The sequence below is a fragment of the Ahaetulla prasina genome, chromosome 10 (assembly GCF_028640845.1).
Source record: "Ahaetulla prasina isolate Xishuangbanna chromosome 10, ASM2864084v1, whole genome shotgun sequence".
Classification (NCBI taxonomy): Eukaryota; Metazoa; Chordata; class Lepidosauria; order Squamata; family Colubridae; genus Ahaetulla; species Ahaetulla prasina.
In genome coordinates, this window is record NC_080548.1 from 32,671,309 (window position 1) to 32,693,642 (window position 22,334).

The window sequence follows — 22,334 nt, forward strand, 5'->3', positions numbered from 1 at the left end:
CGCCGTCGCAGAAGCCCTGGCGGAGCCAACACCGCTACACTCCGTGTCGTGGCAGACCCTTCAGACCCTCCTGAAGAATCACTACGCACCAGCCCGTCCAAATCGTTCGACGGTACGAGTTTGGGGAGCGAGGCAACAAGAAGGCGAGTCTATCAGCGACTACATGGCAGCCCTGAGACAAGCCTCCAAGCATTGCAGTACCGCGATCTGGACGAAGAGCTGCTGGAACAACTTATACGGGGGTCAGAGACATCCGTTTGAGGAGACGGTTGCTAGCCAAGAGCAACCTGACATTGGCAAACGCTCTGGACGAAGCCAGAGCCCATGAGATGTCCAACCATGCAGCAGACACCTTGCAAAAGCGACTCACGCCGATGGCGGGCGCAAAGCCGAGCACAGTCCACCACGAAGAAACCTATCGTGAGTCAACCAGCGAAGAGGAGGAAGAAGTCCACTACACCGGAAAATCGACAAGGGAAGACCCGGAGGAATGCGGAAGCTGCGGGGGGCGACATCAGCGCCAAAGATGTAAGTTCAGGGACGCCATTTGTCGGCGGTGTGAGAGAAAGGGGCACCTGGCCCAAGTCTGTCGAGCACCCCAACCTTCCCGCCGAAAATTCAAATCGGCCAATCAGAGCGGCTCTGAGTCAGAGATGCAAACCCCACATTCCCGCCGAAATTTCAAACCAGCCAATCAGAGCGCGAAATCGGCAAGGCGACCCGCGATTGGCCAGGAAAGAAAGAGCGCGAAGTCAAACCGAATGACTGTTACCATAGACCACGCAGCTACCCGCATCGAAGAAAAGATCTTCACTAACCCAACAATTGAAGGCGTACCGTGCCGGCTGGAAGTAGACACAGGATCAGCTATCACAATCATGTCCTGGGACACTTTTGTGAAAGCCTTGCCGACATCGCAAAGCGCAAGCTACAGAAACAACGGCCCGGGTGCAGGATTACCAGGGCAACCGCATCCCTGTTCGAGGACAACGACCGTCGAGGTCAAGTACGGAACATACGAAAAGACCCTGCCCATCACGTTAGTCGAGGAACCTTGCCAAGTTTGCTGGGGCTAGACTGGTTCAGGCGTTGGGAATGGGGTGACTGGCGTCCACGGGCGGATGCAACCTGCAAAACGCCCTAATGGAGGAATTCGCAGACGATTCGAGGACCGTTTAGGCAAGTATAAGGGACCCCTATATCCTTCAATTTAGACCCCAAATAGCTCCCATTAGGTTAAAGGCAAGGAGGGTTCCTTTTGCACTCAAACCTAAAATCGACAAAGAGTTAGATAAATTAGTCAGCCAGGGATACTAGTGCCAGTTGACCATGCCAAATGGGAGGCGCCAATCGTCACCCTATGAAACCAGACGGGTCCATAAGAATTTGTGCCGATTACAAGGCTACCTTGAACAAAGCATTGCAAAAGAGCGCCTACCCAGTTCCAGTAGTGCAACACTTATTGCACTCACTAGGCACGGACAAGTTTTCGCCAAATTAGACTTGGCACAAGCGTACCAACAGCTACCCGTAGATGCTAGCACAGCGGAAGCCCAGACCATTGTAACGCACCGGGTGCCTTTAAGTGCACCCGGTTACAGTTTGGGGTGAGTGTGGCCCGGGCTATTCAAAATTTGATGGGCGACTCCTACAAGGGTTACCGGAGTCGTGCCCTATTCGATGATGTGTTGGTATCAGGGAAGATTTAAGAGAACTGGGGAAGCGATTAAGGAAAGTTTTGGCCATTTTAGGACGGCAGGATTAAAAGTTAAAGCAAGCAAGTGTCAGATAGGGTCGAATCTGTTGAATTTCTGGGCTATAGAATAGACAAAAAGGATTCACCCCACTGAGAGCAAAGTCAAGGCGATAAAGAGCCCCAGCACCCAAAAACAAGACAGAACTCCAGGCTTTCCTGGGTCTGGTAAACTTTTACGCCGTGTTTTTAAAAGACAAGGCAACCGTTGCTGAACCGTTGCATAAATTGCTTGGAAAAAACACAGTTTGGTCGTGGGGGAAGTCAGAGAATAGGGCATTTGAGGCAGTAAAAAGTTTGCTATCAAGCGATAGCCTGTTAATACAATACAACAACAGACTGCCGTTAGTATTGGTTTGTGATCGTCCCCTATGGAGTAGGAGCTGTACTTAGCCACAGACTCCCAAACGGCACAGAAGTCCCTATAGCGTCCTACTCACGAACGATGTCCCCGGCTGAGAGAAATTACAGCCAGCTAGATAGGGAGGCTCTCGCAATAGTGTCAGGGGTGAAAAAATTCCACGAATACGTTTTCGGGAGAGACTTTGACATTATCACTGACCACAGACCACTATTGGGCTTACTGGCTGGCGACCGCCCAACGCCAGTGGCACTATCACCCCGGCTGACCAGATGGACTATCTTTTGGCCGCCTACTCTTACAAACTACAGCATCGACCTGGAAAGAGCTGGGGCATGCGGACGCACTGAGCAGATGCCCATTGCCGGGAAATCGAGACCCTACTCCGGGCACCCCCGTTCTACTAATTGACTCTTGGGACTCTGGGCCAGTCACATCGCAGGAAGTGGCTCGGGCCTCCTACCGGGACGTTGTCTTAAGAACTGTAATCGGTTGGGTTCAAAGGGGATGGCCCGCTGCGCTGGGCGACCGTTTTAGAGAATTTGTAAAGAAAAGAGGGGAATTGTCTGTGCAAGGGGGGTGCCTGCTCTGGGGGGATAGGGTGGTAGTTCCAGAGAAGCTGAGGAAAAAAGTCCTGGAACTACTGCATGAGGGTCACCCAGGAATTGTAAGGATGAAGGGCTAGCCAGGAGCTATGTCTGGTGGCCCCTAATGGACAGGAAATCAGTGACAGGGTTGGCGATGCCAGGTATGTCAGGAATCAGACCACTACCACCTCGGCCCCAGTGTTGGAGTGGGAGAAACCCCAAGGCCCTTGGTCCCGCATACACATTGATTTTGCCGGCCCTTTCCACGGCCAAACATTTCTAATTGTGGTGGATGCATTCTCCAAATGGCTGGAGATCATCCTAATGAAATCCACAACCGCGGGAGCCGTCATTTCAGCACTAAAACACCTATTCGCCACGCACGGGCTACCGGACACCCTCGTGTCCGATAACGGCCCACAGTTCACTGCAGCATTATTTGAAGGGTACCTGGCTGAAGAGGGCATCCGACATGCCCTCTCAGCGCCGTTCCACCCTGCGTCGAACGGCCTTGCTGAACGTTTTGTTCGGAGTGCAAAAGAAGCGCTATCACGAAGCAGCCCCGGAGACTGGCAGGCACAAATCGACGCATTCCTAACCGTCCAACACAGGACCCCCTGTGTGGCCACCGGCCGCAGCCCAGCCGAGCTATTAATGGGGCGGAAGCTAAGGTGCCCGCTAGACCGGCTACACCCGAACTACGTGCAGGACGGGTTCAAAACAAAACCAGATAGACTCCGGGAATTAAACATAGGAGACTCAGTGTGGGCACATAATTATAGCGACGGCCCAAACTGGAAGAGGGGGATAGTCATAGACAAAACGGGCCCCAAATCGTATCTAGTGGAAATAGACGATGGCAGAGTTTGGAGGCGCCACATAGATCAGTTAAGAAACAGATTGAGCGATAAGGCAGAATTAGGCGAGACGAGCCCTGACTATGATTTAATTAACCCCACAGCTGACTGGAACCGAGAACAAACAGAAAGCATAGAACCAAACAGAGACTTATCTGAGCCAGGCGAGGTCCAGCGACACCCTCAGGCCCCTCGAGAGGACAGCAGGTCCGAGCCGGCGAATAATCCAGGGCCGGATGGCCGGGAGGAGGAGCTCAGAGGAACGAAAAGTCCCTCCGGCAAGCTCGACTCAACTCCAGAAAGTGAACTGCGCAGGTCCGGGAGAGTCAGGAGACGCCCCACGTACCTGCAGGACTACGTAGAGAAGTAATATGCAAATATTGGCAAAGTGCCTTCTGGGAGGGAAGGAGTGTAATGTATTACTGTAAGTTTTGGCGGGAGTTTTAGGCGGGAAATATCTCGTTCCTGATTGGTTGCAGCCTCAGGCTGAAGTGTATATAAGGAGAGGTTTTTCTCCAGAGTTTTGCTGGGTCACACTATATTAAAGAGCTGTTGTCACTAACCTGGTCTCCTGCCTCGTCAATACCCGAACTTAACAAAAACCACTCATTTAGTGACCGTTCGAAGTTACAACAGCATTGAAAAAAGTGACTTATGACAATTGCAGCATCCCCATGGCCAAGAGATCGAAATTCCACCAGCTGGCAACTGGTCCATATTTATGACGGTTGCAGTGTCCTGGGGTCACGTGATCCCATTGCGACAAAGTCTACAGGGAAACCTGATTCGCTTAACATCCATTTTACTAACTTAACTGCAGTGATTCACTTAACTGTAAAACGAGGCAAAACCCACTTAACAAGTCTCGTTAGCAGCAGAAACTTTGGGCTGAGGATTCCCTATAAAACCTTTATTTTATGGAAAGTGGAGAGTCTAATAAAACCTTTAAATGAACATCACAACCTGACTCCTATTTTCCCAACATCCCCGTGAGGTGGTTAGACAGAGAGAGAGAGAGAGTACAACTGCCCAAGGCCACCCAACTGGCTTTCATGCCTAAGGCGGGACTAGAACTCACATCCCCTGGTTTCTAAGCCTTCCATTATACTCATAAAGAAAACCCAGACCTGGGTGAGCGGGCGTCTTGAACACGCATTGACCCATCTTCTGTCGGCCTTGACTTGCAATGGATGCCGCTGCCTGATTGGTGAGATTCGTAGCTGCAGGACATGTATAGTCGTATTGCATTTATAACTTCCATAGAATTTGCAGCCAGTTAAAAATGCTGCAAAAGTAAAGTCCGCTTAATCGTGGAAAAAAAAGCAATCCCAAGAACTTTCAATTAATTTAATCAATCCCAAGAACTTCTTTCAATTAATTTATTCTGCTTCCTAGATGGACATGTGGACTCCTTAATTCTTTTAAGATTCCTAAAGCCCTCGAGTGGAACCGGTTGTTTTATTATATCACAATTCGTTGTTGAAAATGCTGGAATCGTCCACCATAGTTTTAGAATGTTCCTTTATAACAGACTGCAATCCAAAACACAACCAGAGTAAGTACTGCACACACATTAGCAACGGGAGTTTTGGTTTTTGTTCAGAAGCCTCCATTCCTTTCACAGATTGAAAAAAATAACAATAGAAGGCAATTCATAAATACAGTGTCAAACCAAACAAAAACAAAATCCAGATAACAGTCATTAGTCAGCATTGTGGAACACTGGTATTTCTCCTGGAGTGTTTTAAGGGGGGGGGGCAAAAAGTCTTTTTATGCTCAAAACTTCTTTTCTGCTGTCTCCAAAGTTCCAGGTGGGGGAAGGTTGACCCCAAACCAACCCATGTCCGTTTCCACGACTTTTTCTCACCCGGTCTGGAAGGGATTCCTGCAGGAGGGACCCTTAGTACAACAACCAGGGCCAGAATGCCAAGAGCGATGGGCGCAACGAGGAACTGCGCTATCTCTTCCCGAAAAGCTTCAGCGGGGACTCAAACTGCATCCAGCGGGCATCGCTGCGCAGCAACGAAGAGCGATCCTCCGCTCAGGATTGCGCGTCCTCTTTATTCTTCTCCTGCTGCTGCTGCTTTGGCCTCCCCGGGGCGAAGAAGCCCATGCTCGTGGCGTGGCCTTCCCGGAGCTGCGCCAGCTGCCTCTGCCCGCGGCGCAGCAGGTACTCGATGAGCAGCACGTCGGTGCGGGGGATGCGGGCAGCCCGGCGGAACTCGGCCTGCACCCGCGGCAGGAAGCCCGGCTTGCCTCGGCAGGCGCGGAGGAACTGCCGGTAGAGGCCGAGCACCTCGCGTTGCAGCCGGCTGTGCCTGGCCATGAAGCCGGAGCCGATGGGGCAAAGGAGCTCCGCCGCCTCCCGGAGCCCGGCCCTTCCAGCGGCGACGGGTCCTCCTGGTTGTCCAGGCGGTGCTGCCTCCTGCACGGCCAGGACACAGAACCAGCGCCGGGCCCTGAAACAGCCCCGCTTCCCACGTGCAAAGTGCAAACCCACCCGGGGAGTTTCACGGGCTTCAGTGCACGTGAAAAGGATTCCCTCCCCAAGCCTTCCAACTGCGGATCCCCCGCCCGGGATCGATGTCTGTCCGCGGCGGGAGGCGGGGGCAGGTGCAACGGAGCCCCTTGCAGCCCCGGCTTCGCTTCTCCTCCCCTCCCGCTCGAGGTTGCGTGCTCCGCTCACCGACCTCCCGGTGCTGGCGGGAAAGTGACCCCGCCCACGAGGTCGGATAGAACGTTGAGGCCTTTCTCTCGTTTCTAATTGGCCGCTGCCCTGGGGGCGTTGCCAGGATGCCTCTAAGAAAAGGGCGGTTTTTAAGAAGGGAATTCTTTATTGGCCAAGTGTGACTGGACGCGCAAGGCATTGGTCCTTGGTGCGATTTTCAGACCGGCCAATAAGACTTCAACTCCCAGGATTCCCCAGCCAGGAAAACAGGTTGAGGAATTCTGGGAGTTAGTCCCCCCCCTCTCCCCATTTGAAGGTAGCTGAGATTGCAAGATGCTGGTCCAGGGAAGATATTAGTGCCCCAGAGCATCTGATGCAAGAAAGGCCAGGGCAGCGATGGGAGGTCTTGGCTTGACCAGGTCCTGCCTTCAGGGGTCAAGTCACTTCCCCACATTGGTATCAGGGGATGAAACCAAATTATCCCTGCCTACTCATGTACCTAACTCTGTGATTGCTGTCTGGGTTGCTCGTGGAAGTGCAAATAGGTCAAAAACCATTGGATGGCACAAGACCAATCAAAAGCTTAGGGACCCCTTGAAAAGAGTCAAGTGGGACCCCCGTTTCCTGCCTCGACTAGTTAGGTGGGATGCAAGCGGCAACTGTATGGCTCTTCCACTGTTGTGATGGAGCTGTACGCCTCAATTTAGAACAGTTCATTTAGTGACCGTTTGAACTTACAGCGGCACTGGAAAAAGTGACACGATCGTTTTTCACACTGATCACTGCAGCAGCCCAGTGATTGCATGGTCAGAAGTTTGGCAATCGACTCATCTTTATGACGGTTGCAGGGTCCCGGGGCTACACCATCTCCTTTTGCAAAACCCCAACAAGCAAAGTCAATGAGGAAAACCAGACTCACTTTAACAACCTTGTGACTAACTTAACTCCGGCAGTGACTCACTTCACAACTGTGCTGAGAAAGGTTGTAAAACGGGGCAAAACTCATTTAACGATAGTCTCAACTTAGCAACAGAAATTTTGGGCTCAGCTGTGGTCGTAAATCGGGGGCTACCTGTAGTCCAGATTCCCAGGAGGGAGGGGCTGCATGCTAGACAAGCAAGGGGCAACTCGGCTCAGAGATTTTGTGAGAGAAAGAGGGCGAAGACAGCTCCTCCTCAATAATTCCCAGAGCATACGGCTTACAGGGGGGTTAGCATGCTTTAGTTTGGCAAGATTCTGTCAATGGGCAGAACAACAGAGGAATCTGGAAGAATCACAATTTGCCTCTCTTGAGTTTTGGCGCCTGACATGGTTCATTAAATTCATCTTGACAGAAGGGCTGCAGAACACAGGCCATGGAATCCCACTCCTCCGGCTAAACAGACCAAAAGCCAAGAGGAAGTGATGTCATATGCACCTCTCCACATTTCTTTCTCCCTTGCATTAAGACATCATCACCATCGTCGTTCATATGATGTCATCGCGGTTTGTACTGCCATCACCTTGGCTCGGCTTAAGACTGGATTTCTGAAAATTTCTTTTGCCCCTTTTTGCTTATCTGGAGAGGAAAAAAGAAACTCACACCGAAGCACACTTGTCTGGAATGTATCTGACCCCCCCGCTCCAAAACTTTAATTTGTAATGATCACATAGCATCTTCCAGCAGCACAAAAACAAAACGGAACAACAAAGACCCACAATGAAAGAAAAAGAAAGCACAGGCATCAAAATGATTCGGTTTAGATTTTGTTTTGTTTTGAAACCAGAGTTGTATATACATCTGTTCTGAATCCTGCGTTATCGGTTTCCACTCGCTGTTTGGGGAGACGTCATTGTTATCCCCCTCCCCCAAATGGTTACTACAATCAAAGACATTCTGGTTCTCTGTTACTGACCTATGGGGCGTGGCATGGAAACAGCAGCATCTTCACTGAACAACCAGGGCAAAGGGACAAACAACCAACACGTTGAAACACACAGTTCTTCCGTTTCACTCAAGCGCCCTCCCCCCCCCACTCGGGATCAGAGCGCAATGGCACACACTGTGGAAACAGCGGCAACCGAGGGGGGTTTCTGCCAGCAAACACAGGCCCCGGAGACCCTCTCCATTTCCTTCCTCCCGGTCTGCTCCCCTCACATTTCATCGTCCAGCCCATAGTCCTCTTCTGGGAAGTCCCCCACAGTGACATGCTGAGGCTTCACAAAGGCTCCGTACTTCGGCTGGCATTCAAAATATTGCTTGCCGTTGAGGCTGTCCAGGAGAAAGGGAAAGGGGAAAAGGAAAGAGAAAGGAGAAAGGAAAAGAAAGGAGAAAGGAAAAGAAAGGAGGAGAAAGGAGAAAGGAAGGAGAAGAAAGGAAGAAGAAAGGAGAAAGGAAAAGAAAGGAAAAAGGAGAAGAGAGGAGAAAGGAAAAGAAAGAAGAGAGAAGAAGAAAGAGGGGAAAGGGAAAGGAAGGGGAAAAAAAGAAAAGAAGGAAAGGAAAGAAGAAAAGGAAGAATAAACACCAAATAAGCAAGTGGACCAAATGTGGCAGACTGAAAAAAAAAAAGATTTCTATTTGGAAACCACTTTTGTACTTAGTGCTTGAGGTGGAAAAAATGTGGATTTGGGGTTTTGTTGACTAGGTAGGTTTGTTGTTATAGAAATGGCTGGCAGATATTATATAAAAGTAAAAAGTCCAGGTTTTATATTATTGCCTTATTCAGCTGTGCCAAAAGGAAGTCCACGCTTTTCTTTTTCTTTTCTCCTTTACCCTACACTTTTTCCTCTTTATTATTATTATCATTATTATTATTATTTATTCGATTTTTATACCGCCCTTCTCCCGAAGGACTCAGGGTGGTGCACAGCCAAAAGTAAAAACAAACAATACAATATACAATTTAAAATACAAATTAAAAAACTTATTTTATAATTGGCCTAAAAAACTTTAAAATATATAAAACTAAAACTCCATTAAAATTAATATTAAAAAATTTAAAATCGATAACATTTAAGCCAACCCCGCGCGAATGAAAAGATGTGTCTTCAGTTCGCGGCGAAAGGTCCGAAGGTCAGGTATTTGGCGTAAACCTGGGGGAAGTTCGTTCCAGAGTGTGGAAGCCCCCACAGAGAAGGCCCTTCCCCTGGGGGCCGCCAGCCGACATTGCTTGGCAGACGGCACCCTGAGAAGTCCCTCTCTGTGAGAGCGTACGGGTCGGTGGGAGGCATCAGGTAACAGCAGGCGGTCCCGTAAGTACCCAGGTCCCAAGCCATGGAGCGCTTTAAAGGTGGTAACCAGAACCTTAAAGTGCACTCGAAAGGCCACAGGTAGCCAGGGCAGTCTGCGCAGGAGCGGTGTTATGTGGGAGCTACGCGGAGCTCCCTCTATCACCCGCGCAGCTGCATTCTGGACTAACCCTTCCCCTTCTCCTTCCCCTATTTTTCCATTATTTTCATTTCTCTTTGTATTTCTCTATTTTATATTTTGATAAACTACAGTAATAGCAAGTTTAATCCCACCAAAAGAGATTTTAAGGAGACTGGACAGCCATTTGTCTGCAATTTGTCTGCTTGAGCAGGGGGTTGGACTAGAAGACCTCCAAGGTCCCCCTCCAACTCTGTTATTCTGTTAAAAGAACTCTGACCTCAGCAAGGGGAGGGAAGCCCTTTTGTATATGTACATGAATATACAAAAATATATTTATATCAACGTACACTGAATATATTAAACTTTTTCCCCCCCAGTAAATAAATACCTGATTTTTGTTGATTTTTCCCCTTTCTTTTTGTATTGGTTTCACTGCTTTGTCTTTTTTGTCACTGTTGTTAGCTACCCGTAGTTGCTAAAGGTCATCAGCCATATTATACAGTACATCATCATTTACATACACAAGCACATAAAAGTTTAAAAATAATTAAACAGGTGTGTGCAAAGCCCCGAGTGCACTTATGCTAAACCGATGGAAATTGGCCTGATTTGCATAAACCTGCCATCCATTTTTATTTTACATTAGAAGTCGGGTTGTTTGGCTTATTTTCAAACAGGAGGAAGGAACTACTGTATTTTTCGGAGTATAAGACACACTTCCCCCCACCCCCAAAAGAGGCTGAAAATATGGGTGCATCTTATACGCTGAATGTAGCTTTTTCGAAGCTTTTTTCCAGCCCCAATGAGGCACTAGCGAGTGAAGTGATCTCTTCCGTGCTTTGCCTGCTTTTCTCACTGTTTCTCTTTCCAAAGATCAGCTGTGCTTTAGAAGTTGTTTTTTATCCCCAAGCAGGGGATAAAAACCAGCAAACTAATGTGCTGAAGCTGACCAGATTAAGGATGCTAGCCAGATGAATACCAGATAGGCAGATTTTTTTCCTTATTTTCCTCCCCAAAAACTGAGCTGTGTCTTATAATCTGAAAAATACGGTATATACAGGGGTCTGAACATTCTGCTCCTAAGAGTGGAAACGTTCCTTTTTCTCTTGGTCTTCTGCAAGTTCAGCATTCAACACTGTCTCTCAGGTAGATCTTGTGCAATAACAACCACTAGGCCCAGAGTTAACAGTATAACAGGAGCTGGAAGGGATTTTGGAGGTCTTCTAGACCAGGGCTCTCCACCTTGGCAACTTTAAGACTTGTGGACTTCACCTCCCAGAGTTCCTCAGCCAGTCTTAAAGTTGCCGAGGTTGGAGAGCCCTGGTCTAAACCAGGGCTCAGCAGCCTATGGCTCTGGAGCCACATGTGGCTCTTTCACCCCTCTGCTGCGGCTCCCTGTCACTCAAAATATGCGTCAAAACTGCCAATGTGCAACACCCGCCGGCATGCAATTTGTTGACCTTTTTAACCCCTGAAAAGAAAAGTTTCAGAAGAAACGGAACGTTTAATTCAACTACATAGGCTAGTTTTGTGGCCGCTCAAGAAATAGTAAGGCACGGGAAGGGTTTTATGGCTCCCTGTGTTTTCTGTGGGAAACGGGTCCAAATGGCTCTTTGGGTGTTTAAGGTTGCAGACCCTTGGTCTAGACCAACCCCCTGCTCAAGTGGGAAACTTTACGCTATTTCAGACAAAGTTATGTTGGTTTAACTCAGGGATCTCCAAACTTGGCAACTTTTTAAGACTTGGGGACTTCACAACTCCCAGAATTCCCCAGCCAGCCTTGCAAGGAATTCTGGGAGTTGGAAATCCACAAGTCTTAAAAGTTGCCAAGTTTGGAGACATTTGATTAATAAATAAAACAAATAAAAATTCTCCCCCCGTGGACCCTATTTTTTCCAGCCAGAAACTCAAGACACCCCTCCCCAAAAGGGGGGCTGTGGACATCCACAAGGCCAAAAACGGAGGGATTTACCTGCCATCATGTTTTCCCAACGGTTCGTCATACTTGATCCCAACCCAGTAACCAGGTTTGAATTCTGTTAAGCCTATGAAAAACCAAAGGAAGAGTCATGGGAACCGAAGAAGCTTCTTGGATGAGAAGTGAAACGTCTTCAAAGGAAAAACAACCACCAACAGAGCCCAGTTGCCTTTTGAAAAGCACCTTTGGGACATAAGTCCCACGAATACTCACCCACATACATGACCGTCCCCCGTTTGTTGGGCTGCCCCAATACTCGCACTTCACACCTGGCCCCCACGGAAATGGCCTCCGCCAGGACTTTCTCCTCCACCAGCTTCTGCTCTAAGTCAGGCTCCTTCCTCGACATTTCCTCCTTTTTGTACTGTCCCAGGTGGCTGCGCTTCATGAACGAGCGGGCCGAATCTGCAGGGCAGAGGCAGCGGCTTAGCAGAGGCCTTTTCTCCTAGCCTGGGCTTGCATGGGCTCCAAAAAGCCAACCTCCCTCCATTGGTTAAGCCTCTAAAAATTCAGTTTTCATGAAAGCATCTGCCTTGTGTGAGAAGGAAAGGAGGGCACCAAAGGGACCATCCTTTTCAATGTTTTCTGGTTCTCTCCAGCAGGTTAGAAGGCAAGCCAAATATTTATATATTTAATACATATATAATAGTTTAAATCAGGGGTCTCCAACCTTGGCAACTTTAAGCCTGGAGGACTTCAACTCCCAGAATTCCCCAGGCAGCAAATGTGTGTATGTCTATGTGTATGAATATAAGGTAAAGGTAAAGGTTCCCCTCACACATACGTGCTAGTCGTTCCTGACTCTAGGGGGCGGTGCTCATCTCCGTTTCGAAGCCGAAGAGCCAACGCTGTCTGAAGACGTCTCCGTGGTCATGTGGCCGGCATGACTCAACGCCAAAGGTGCACGGAACGCTGTTCCCTTCCCACCAAAGGTGGTCCCTATTTTTCTACTTGCATTTTTTACCTGCTTTCGAACTGCTAGGTTTGCAGAAGCTGGGACAAGTCACAGGAGCTCACTCTAATCCTAACCCCATTTCCATTTCACCCAGCAATTCCATGCTGGCCAAAGAAGTGATGGGACTTGCAGTCAAGTCGTAAAGTTGCCAAGTTTTGGCGAGCCCAGCTCTAAACCCCATTTCTGGGATGAAGCAGCGTTTGCTACTCCAACATCCCACACGGGGGACGTGACTTCTGGTTCTTACCTGCTCGCTTGCCATATTCAGTATCCGAAATCTGGAACTTCTCAACCTTGGAGACATCTTCATATTCCCCGATTGTTGCCCCGCTTCGGTCTATCACCTACAGGGCGAAAGAAGGTGTCCACTTCAGGTCACTGGTGGGTCCCAGTCCACAGAAGAAGCAGAGGTGAATGTTGTTCAACTCACTTAAAGGTCCCCCAACTGGCCAACCTTAAGACTTGCGGACCTCAACTCCCAGGAGTCATAGCTGGCTGGGGAATTCTGGGAGTTGAAGTCCACATGTGTTAAAGCTGCCATGTTTGGAGAATCCTGCTCAAGGATAACCCTGAGAGAATTAAAAACAGAAAATACTTTTTGTGATAGGGAAAATCCAAGAAAAAAACTCAAATCCAGGCAGACTCACATGGATTCGGCATCCATCGTCAACCGGGTAAGAGCCCAGCAAGGCCTCATCGCGGTCCAGCTTCATCACAAACTTGTCGTCTGGGGTGTAGAGTTCGAGTTCCATGCATGAGGCTGGGCTCCCGACAACAAGTTCCAGCTTGCACTACCGAGAGAGGAGAAAGCCCATCAGGAGGAGGAATATTCCTCATAGGTACAGGCAGTCCTCGATGTACGACCGTAACCGAGCCCAACATTTCCACTGTCGCTGAGCGAGACAGTCGTTAAGTGAGCTTTACCCCATTTTATGACCTTTCTTGCCACCATTAAGGGATCTCGCTGCAGTTGTTATGTGAATCGTGTTCGTTAATTGAATCTGGCTTCCTGTTGACTTTGCTTTTCAAAAGGTCACACAACAGGGGATCTTGTGTTCCCAGGACATTGCGACCGTCATAAATGTGAGTCAATGGCCAGGGGTCTGAAATTTGCTCAGCATGGATGTTTGCAACGGTCGTAACACTGAAAAACGGTCGTAAGTCACTTTTTTCAGTGCCGTTGTAACTTCAAATGATCCTTAAATGTTGTAAGTCGAGGACTACCTGTAGCTGGCAACACAACCGTCTCCCCCTCTTTGCCCTTAATGCTAGCAGGGACAACGTGAGCTGGGGAGTCCCCCAACCGGTCCATCCAAACAATTCAGTGGGGAAGCTATGGGCCTGGGAGGGAGAAAGAAAACCAGAATCTCCCGGCCTCCCCTGACCACCAGCCAGGATCCAGGAGGAGCAGTTAAAGCACCGTTTGGGATAACAGGACCCGCAAATAGAGCAACTTCAATGAGGTAAGAAGTGGGGCATGGGATTGCTCCTGAACTTGCTCTACGGAAATTCATTTATTTCTTTTACAGAATTTATCTGTCACCCATCTCGCTATCCGATTCTGGGCGGCTCACCATGGTATAAAAACACAGGTGTAGAAAGATTAACATTAAAATTGAGGTGAGTCACAAAGAAATGAATTAAATGTTAAAACCAAAGGACACGGATGGGATGGGGTGTGTGTGTGGAACGGGACTTTTGTCTCTCATCCCATCAATTGGCCCCATCCTTTTTAGTTCCCTGCAAATTTTCCAAAACAGATTTATTTCAGAGGGGAATTCCTCAAATCTACAGCTCTTACCGCCTTCCTTCCTTTCCTTCCCTATTCTTTCTTCCCTCTCCTAACCCTCCCTCCTTCCTTCCTTCCCCATCTTTCCTTCCCTATTCTTCATTCTTTCCTTTCCCTAACCCTCCCTCATTCATCTCCCTTCCCTTCCCTTGTGTTTGTGTGTGTGTGTGTGTGTCCATGCTTCTATATGGAGGATTCCTGCACTTACTGCTTCCCGTTTGTGTTTTAATCGCTTTCAAACAGAGGCTGGAAGTTTTTAATTTTTATTGATCTAGCCTGCAAATCTCCACGAGTCATCACTTCGGCAGAGGTGCTACAAATGAAGTAGCTTAAAAAAATAAAATAAAATCGGCTCTCCCGAGCATCAAATCCCGGTTTAATTCCCAGTTCTCTGAGTCGCAAATAAACCGCTGTTCCGATGCATTCTGGGCAGATACGATGCAGCCTGCCAAAGGGTGGCTTCAGTCCTAACAAAGGCAGAAGGGAGCAAGCGGGCTTGACAAACGTTATTCTTGATATTCTCTGCAAAATTCTCAGCACCAACATTAAATATATATATATGTATATAAATATATACTGGGGAGAGGAAACAAAAGCCAGCCCTTGGCAGAGATCCATAAGCTGGAGCCGTGCAAAGAGGGCACAAGGCTGAGTGGCAGATTTACCCAGCCAGGCAAGACATGCCAGCTGCCAGGCTGCAGTTAATCCCTGCCCGGCTGCACAATGCACAGACAATGCTATTCTGTTGATCTGGAGGGTTGCAGCTCAAAAGAGAGAGAAAAAGGCACCTGGAAAATCCATGGAGCCTTTCTTTTCTCCGAGGCTGGTAACCAAAGGTGCCAGGATCGGCGGGAGGTGCCTGGGTGGCTGAAAACAGCCGCTTTGCCCACCAAAATCAGGCAGAGGATCAAAGAGTGCCATCTGTGGAGAACCTTCTGCTTGTGTGTGTGTGTGCGAGAGCGAGCGAGCGAGCGCCATGCGTTTATAACAATCGGGATGATCAAGAGTGCACAATCTGGTGTTCAAAATCTGCTGGGATGCACAAACTCCGGGGGCGTCGCTTCCCTCTTCTGGGCATGGGAATTTTTCTCGTCCTGGGCAGACACCCCTCCCAAAAAAGGGGTAGCATTTTTAGGGTGCTTTTAATCCTCAGATCAAAACCAGCACGCCCACTGCAATTTGGCTGCCATGACAGACAGCAAAGTGGCACAGGGATGGCTCTGCCGTCGCTGGTCCCCAAGACGCAGTACTGGGTCTGCAGCAAGCAGCCGATGCCAAGAAGCCCCTTCAAATTTAGAGGTGGGGGGGGGAGGCTTGGCTGTATTTTAAAAGCTTTGGAACGAATGCTTTAATGAAGTCCTCCTTTTTATTTAGCTGTTGTCACAGCAGCCTATGGAAACCAGAACTGGACAGTGGCCGCCCATCTCCTAGAATCTCGGTGTATATGAATGGAAAGGGATCTTAGAGGTCATCTAGCCCCATCTCTGTTCAGGATCCCTGAAACTATCAGAGGAGATGGCGGAAGCAAGAGGGGGGAAAATATACATTCTGATGAGGCCACAAGTCTCATTCCTTCAGCCCTGGTGGGGTCTTCCTTAGGGACCAGATGCGGGGGGGGGGGGTCTTAGGTGCAGGAATTTAAACCCTAACCCTTCAAGCATACTCTGGATCTGGGAGGCCTTGAGGTCCCATCATCCCCAGATGGCCTTCTGGACCAAGACATCCAGAGGGTACCTGCACTGCACATTTGCGCATTTAGATTAGATGGATGGATGGACGGACAGACAGATGATTGATAGATGAGTGTGTGTGCGTGTACACAAACACAAACATACACATTTATATTTGTATATATAGTTGTATGTGTGTGTACACACACATATATACATACACATGCATGTATATAAAAAAATCTCCACATATATATGTATGTGTGTGGGGTGCTTGCGTGTGTATAATTATACATAAATACATATAATCATATAATAATGTACTAATTTACTGATACATCTACTGGTGAATGAAGCCTGAATGCAGAGAGGTTCCCCTCTGGGCTGCCTTCCTCTTTTCCTTATTTTATTTTTTTTTGGCCTTGCAGAATATTCACAATTACAGGACCATTTTTGATGCTGATTCACCAGCCTGACCCCCCCCCGGCTCCCCACTTTCCCCCAAGTCATTTCTCCCCCCCCCCACACACAACAGCCCTGCCAGGTAGGCTTGGCAGGGAGGGAGGCAGGGAGGGAAGGCGGGCGGAGTGGCGCAGAATGCAGGGTCCCCCCCTTCCGCCAGAACCTGCATGGGGCATTTGGGGCATCTGGACTCCCACACCCCTCAGCCACGCCGGCAGAGCCCCATGGGTGTGGGGGGGTGTGGGGGTGTTGGGGGGGGCGGGTGGCACGCGCAGTCGGGGCCTGTGCCAGGAGCCGCTGAGGCGGATGGGAGCCGTAGTCCTCCAGCACAGCCGCCGCGGCCTCTGCCTCCCGTCGGGCTGGGGATGATGGGCGTGGGTGGCCGGGAAGGATCCAGGCCCTCCGCCCTACCTTGAACTCGGCGATGGTGAGGCCGCGGGCATATCTCTTCAGGGCGCGGAAAGAGTTGAGGCTGCTGCTGATGGAGACCGACACCACCGCGGGGGTCCCGGCCACGCTCATCCCGGCCGCCGCCGCCGTCGTCGCTTCTCCCGGTGGCGCCCCGCCTCGGGCCCCTTCACGGGCCGCTCCCTCCGGCCAGCCAATCGGCGCCCCGCCGCTCGCCCCACTGGCCAATCGCCGCCCCGCTCGCCGCGCCTGCCCCGCCTCCGCCCTCCGTCCTGCGCGGCTCGGCCTTTCTTTCCTCCTGCGGAGTTTCTGCCCTCGGCCCCGCCCTCCCCTCGTCCGCCCTTGAAGCCCGGGCGGGGAGGCCCGCCAATAGGAAGCCGCGATGCAACTCGCGGGAGCGGAAACGGCCAATGATGGGGCGCGATGGAGAGAGGCGGCCAAGGCCGAAGCCGGGAGGCTGGTGGAGAAAAGGGCAGGGTTCCCCTAGCGGCTGGGCGCGCAGGAGCGAAAGCTGCGATGGCAACTGCGCGGTGCTTTCGTGGTGGTGGTGCGAGGGGGTCCCGGGGCATCCTTGCACCGGAGGGCGAAAGAAGGGCTCCTAATTTGGTCCGGGAGAAAGAAAGACCCTGCTTTGAGCCTGGCGCGGATTGTCTTCTGCATGCATGATGGCTGGGAAGGATGGGACTTGCAGTGCAACGTCTGTCGAGGGTCCCAGCCTGGGGAAGGAAGCCGGGGTGGGGGGGCTGACTCCGATTCTTTGCAAAAGCGCAGGATGGAAAATAAGACTGAAAAATAATTCTGGTATTAACGATGTTCCGGGACAGAATGTCCAACCTTGGCCACTTTTGACTTGTGGGCTTTAACTCCCAGAATTCCCCAGCCAGCAAAGCACCAAAGTCCCTTCCAGCCTTAAGAATTGATGATTCTATGAAACCTGCCTTTGATAAATAAATAAAATCCATGCAGAGTTTCCACTGCTGCAGGGAAAGCAAACTCAATAGTGGGAGCTGAAAACATCACAGCCTCTCCTCCCCCAGCCTGACTTCAACTCCCACAATTCCCTTCCAACCACTTCTTGACTTATTTCTCAGACCTATTGATCGTTTGGCAGTTCTAAACTGGAAAAAAAATATCATTCCTTTAACGTGTGGGATGAAGTAACTAGTATTTTTTAAAAGGTATTACTGCAGATGAATCAGGCACCAGAACTTTTCAATGCTTGAGATACTTTTAATATCAATAGCAAAGTCACAGACGAAATCCAGCCTCTACTACCCCTAAAATGTCTTTGGTCGGATGATTCTGAGAGAGTCTGCAAGGGGTCACACAGGAAGGGCCTAGGAACAGTACAGGGAGGCAGAAGGAGGCTTGGCCATGGGGACAGCAACGACCGGGGGGGGGGGGGGGAGGGGAGAGACGACGACACACCAGTTCAGGGATGTGACCAGCCAGCCATCGCTACTGGTTCGGTGACCTTGGCCAAATTTCCACTCACTTGCCCCACCCACCATGTTCATCACCATGTTCTTCATGCACGCCCATCCCATTGCCTTGCAGTCCAATGGGATGTGCATCTGCAAAGAACATGGCGGCAGCTTTTTCCACAACCTCTGGTACAGCAAAGCTGGCTGGGGAATTTTGGGAGTTGAAGTCCTCCAGGCTTAAAGTGGCCAAGGTTGGAGACCGCTGTTCTGGAGTCCATTTAAGTTCATGCCAATTGCTTCAGTGACTCCATCCAGCCACCTCCTTCTGTGCCGTACTCTTCTTCTTGTTTTGCCCTCCATCATTCCCAGCATCCGGCTCTTCTCCAGGGAGTCCTTCTTTCTCATTAGGTGGCCAAAGCATTTGCATTTCCTCTTCAGGATTAATATTAAGTTAATTAACAGTTCTGCTTAAGTGGTGTAATTTGGTATAAATTGTCTCTATTATTCTGTCATATTTTTAAATCATCTTATTTGTGATGTATTGTTTGTTTAATGATTTCAGCTCTGCTAAATCTATATGTAATCCAAGAAGGAGAAGGAAAAGGACACCCAATGTTTTTTTTTAAAGAGTAAAAATAGCAACTACTGCTGCTCCGTGCCCAGCATTATGGGCCTCCCAAGGGAGATGGGTATTTCTTCAACCCTTCCAATTTCATCCTCCTTCCACCTTGCCCAGCATTATGGGTCTCATTACGGCTTCGGGAGAATTACGACCCTCGCGGCCTCCCGTAGACGAAGCGGCAACAGCCACCCTCGCCGAGAGTGCGCCTGCGTGGTCGTCCCAGGCGCGTGCGCAGTGGCGCCGAAGACCGCTCGGCGCGGTTGCCATGGAGCCGGAAGGGGCCTACGAGCCAGGCTTCGTGGGGATCCGCTTCTGCCAGGAATGGTGAGCGGGCGGAGGGGTCGGGGAGGGAGCGGTAGTCCGTCCCGGCTTCTCCGCGAGGTCTTGAACCGTATCTCCCACCCTCCCCTCCCCTTCGCGCTGTCCGGGCCTGTTTTTCGAAAAGCTTCACCGCCGTTTCTTGCTCCCTCTCGCCCAGCAACAACATGCTGTATCCGAAGGAGGACAAGGAGAACCGGATCCTGCTCTACGCGGTAAGTGGAGGCGGCCTGCCCTCTGCCGGCAGGCGCGGACTTCATCTCCCAGCATGCTCCGGTCCGTGGGCACGTGCTGGCTCGCTGGGGGATTCTGGGAGTTGAAGTCCCGAAACCCCCCCTTGAAAGAGAGGCCCTCACCAACCGAAGGGGCTGGATGGATTAGAAGCCATTGGAAGGGGAAGGGGAGCTGAAAATCTGGGATGGGCCTGAAAATCTGTGGGGGGGGGGTGTCTCAGCCTCTCTTGCCCCACTTTGAGACACTTTGCCTGGACCTGCTTCTCAAACTTGGACCCTTTAAAAGTCCCTCCCAGGATTCCCCAGCCAGCAGGCTAATTGAGTTGAAGGTGGATGCACTACAACTCCCAGAATTCCCCGGCCAGCCGGGGTCCATGTGCCCTCCCACTACAGGGCGTGGGAGTTTGATTTATTCATTTCCCCATGGAAGCCATCGCTGGGGCTGCCCACCCCATGGAAGCGTTTGGACCACGAGGCTTCCAAAGCTCCATCAACCATCGGAGGCCGAGACACCCGGGTGGTGCCGGGAGATCAGGATCTCGCACCTTTTTTAACTCTTTCTCTTCCTCCTTCCCGCTCTCTCCGCCAGTGCCGGAACTGCGACTACCAGCAGGAAGCTGACAACAGCTGCATCTACGTCAACAAGATCACCCATGAAGTGGAGTAAGTCCCGGAGGACCACAGGAAACAATTGCTCACTGGGGGGGACAAGTTTGGGGAGGAGCCCAACTGTCTGCTTAGCAGTGGAAACTTTGGGCTCAGTTGTGGTCATAAATCAAGGACTACCTGTTATTTCCTACTATTGGATTGATTTTATTTGTTATAAACCAAACCGCCCAGGTTAAATAAATAAATCTGCTATTTTGCTTCCAGCGAATTAACACAGATCATCGCTGATGTCTCCCAGGATCCCACTCTGCCCCGGACGGAGGATCACCCATGTCAGAAGTAAGTACTTGTTGCTTTAGCTTAAAGAATCTTTTTAGGCAGGGATGTCGTAGAAAACAGCAGCTTTCTTCTAAAACTGCACCTGGGTGGCCGGGGGAATTCTGGGAATTGAAGTCCGCCCTTCTTAAAGTTGCGCTTTTCTAAACCTTGAAAGTGAGCAGAATCGGGGGGCTTTCGTTGAGATTTTATCCTGATTTTTATCCTGAACCAGGCCAAGGGGCTGGGACTCCATCCATCTCTCTGTCTGAGCCTCAAGAAAGAGAGCTTTGCAAGAAGCAGCACAGAAAGGGGCCAAATATGGAGGGTGGGGGAAATTCCTGGCAGAAGAAAAAATAGATTTGGGCTCTGGAGAGGAGGGGCCAGCAGAAATAGGTGGGTGTGGACAGTAGGTTAGAATTCTGCTGACTGCCCCAGTTGACTCCCCAGCCCTCCCTCCTGGCCGGGTGACCCACTGCAGAGGGAACTCGCAGCCTGCCTAGGCGTGTGTGTCTGCCCGTGTGCACGCGCAGGTCCCGTGGATGATTCCGCCAACCACGTTCCTTCTGCACTCTTTCCCTACCTTGTTTGATGCCTGGCTTTGCCTTCCAGGTGTGGCCACAAAGAAGCCGTCTTTTTCCAATCTCACAGCGCCAGGGCTGAGGTGAGAAGATGCCTTTTTAACTTAGGGAGGGTTTCACGTTAGGATGACATTGCTCTGAATCGCCATGAGGGGTGATGGGCCTTTGCCACCCAAGGATGGGTTGCAGTCACAAACCTGGATGCCTTTGGAGCCCAGCACGACCTGCCCAGGAGTCCGACTGAGTTTTCAGTCGATACTATAGGAGTGAAAAGTACTCAGCCTGGGCTCTGAACAGAGGTGTTTGCTTCCTTAGAAATTGCTCAAGGCAGCACACATATCCCACAAACTTATTCCCCCCATAACAACAGTCCTGTGAGGTAGGTTGGGCTGAGAGAGGGACGGGCCCAGTCACCCAGCTTGCTTTCGTGCCTAAGACAGAACTAGAACTCACTGTTTCCTGGTGATTGGCCCAAAGTCACCCAGGCAACTTTCGTGCTAAGTTGAGGCTAGAACTCCCTGTCACCTGGTATCTTAACGACTAGGCCAAACTTTCCAGGAATTGGAAATGCAGATTTCGGGTTTTGCTATTGGAGGCCCTTCCAGGGGGTTTCAGCCACCTGAAACCACCCCCTCTGTGACCCTTGTGGGCAAAAGGATGATACCCCAACTAGCCTAGAGAAGACCAGGTCAGAAAGAGCCGATTTAGGAGCCTGCTGGAGATCTGGAGGAGGCCTTTGCTTCTCTGCTTTCTCAAGTGACCCTGTCTGCAAGAAGTGACCTCCAGAATCACAAAATCATGGCTGCCTTCCCCTCTCCTCCCCTTCTTCCTTTCCCAGGATGCCATGCGCCTCTACTATGTCTGCACAGCCCCCCACTGCGGTCATCGTTGGACAGAGTGAAGCTCTCCGAGATGATCACTACCTGCCAGGCCTCCTCCTGTCTCCCGGCCCACCGATGACTTCCCCGCTGCGATTCTCCGCTATTTATCCATTCAGCCTGTCTGAATTGTCCTTTGCTCTAATAAATGATTTATTTTTTATAGAAGACTCCGCCTCGCAATGGGTGGGTGGGGGTGGGACTCAGTTGAGTGATATTGTTTGCAACATAGGCAAACAATGATCAGGGGTCTCCGCTCTATTCCGCACAGTGTCCTATACAGGTAGACTTCGACTTACGAGCACAATTCAGCCCCAGATTTCCTTAGCTAGACAGTTGTGTGAGGTTTGCCCCATTTTACAACCGTTTTCTGCCACAGTTGAGAACCGAATCGCTACAGCCGTTAAGTGAATCATGTGGTCATTATGCAAATCTGGCTCCCCCATTGACTTCACTTGACAGAAGGTTGCCAAAGGGGAATCACGTGACCCCAGGACGCCACGACCATCATAAATGC

The 22,334-nt window shown here is 50.3% G+C and overlaps 3 protein-coding genes across 3 annotated transcripts; 1 reads left to right on the forward strand and 2 right to left on the reverse strand.

The window, feature by feature from the left end:
- Positions 1-4,891: 4,891 nt before the first annotated feature.
- On the reverse strand, positions 4,892-6,291 carry SDHAF1 (succinate dehydrogenase complex assembly factor 1). The gene has a single exon (XM_058195844.1). The coding sequence runs from the start codon at positions 5,882-5,884 to the stop codon at positions 5,600-5,602; it is 285 nt and encodes a 94-aa protein (XP_058051827.1). The 5' UTR covers positions 5,885-6,291; the 3' UTR covers positions 4,892-5,599.
- Positions 6,292-7,950: 1,659 nt separating this feature from the next.
- TBCB (tubulin folding cofactor B) lies at positions 7,951-17,142 on the reverse strand. The gene is made up of 6 exons (XM_058195843.1): positions 16,841-17,142; positions 13,156-13,299; positions 12,756-12,852; positions 11,767-11,958; positions 11,548-11,620; positions 7,951-8,477 (listed from the first exon to the last, which is right to left on the reverse strand). The coding sequence occupies exons 1-6, from the start codon at positions 16,949-16,951 to the stop codon at positions 8,360-8,362; spliced, it is 735 nt and encodes a 244-aa protein (XP_058051826.1). The 5' UTR covers positions 16,952-17,142; the 3' UTR covers positions 7,951-8,359.
- A 1,163-nt stretch (positions 17,143-18,305) lies between these two features.
- POLR2I (RNA polymerase II subunit I) lies at positions 18,306-21,979 on the forward strand. Its single transcript, XM_058195665.1, has 6 exons — positions 18,306-19,207; positions 19,362-19,416; positions 20,024-20,097; positions 20,308-20,382; positions 20,971-21,022; positions 21,778-21,979. The coding sequence occupies exons 1-6, from the start codon at positions 19,002-19,004 to the stop codon at positions 21,838-21,840; spliced, it is 525 nt and encodes a 174-aa protein (XP_058051648.1). The 5' UTR covers positions 18,306-19,001; the 3' UTR covers positions 21,841-21,979.
- Positions 21,980-22,334: the final 355 nt, after the last annotated feature.

Bases quoted from the DNA above. Each gene is read 5' to 3' on its own strand.
- SDHAF1 (XM_058195844.1), bottom strand. From the start codon at position 5,884: ATGGCCAGGCACAGCCGGCTGCAACGCGAGGTGCTCGGCCTCTACCGG.
- TBCB (XM_058195843.1), bottom strand. From the start codon at position 16,951: ATGAGCGTGGCCGGGACCCCCGCGGTGGTGTCGGTCTCCATCAGCAGC. The intron at 11,621-11,766 runs GTGAGTATTCGT...GGTTTTTCATAG, and splicing joins GGGGACGGTCATGTATGTGG to GCTTAACAGAATTCAAACCT. The intron at 8,478-11,547 runs GTAAATCCCTCC...TCTCCTGGACAG, and splicing joins TTGGGAAAACATGATGGCAG to CCTCAACGGCAAGCAATATT.
- POLR2I (XM_058195665.1), top strand. From the start codon at position 19,002: ATGGGTCTCATTACGGCTTCGGGAGAATTACGACCCTCGCGGCCTCCC. The intron at 19,208-19,361 runs GTGAGCGGGCGG...CCTCTCGCCCAG, and splicing joins ATCCGCTTCTGCCAGGAATG to CAACAACATGCTGTATCCGA. The intron at 19,417-20,023 runs GTAAGTGGAGGC...TCTCTCCGCCAG, and splicing joins ACCGGATCCTGCTCTACGCG to TGCCGGAACTGCGACTACCA.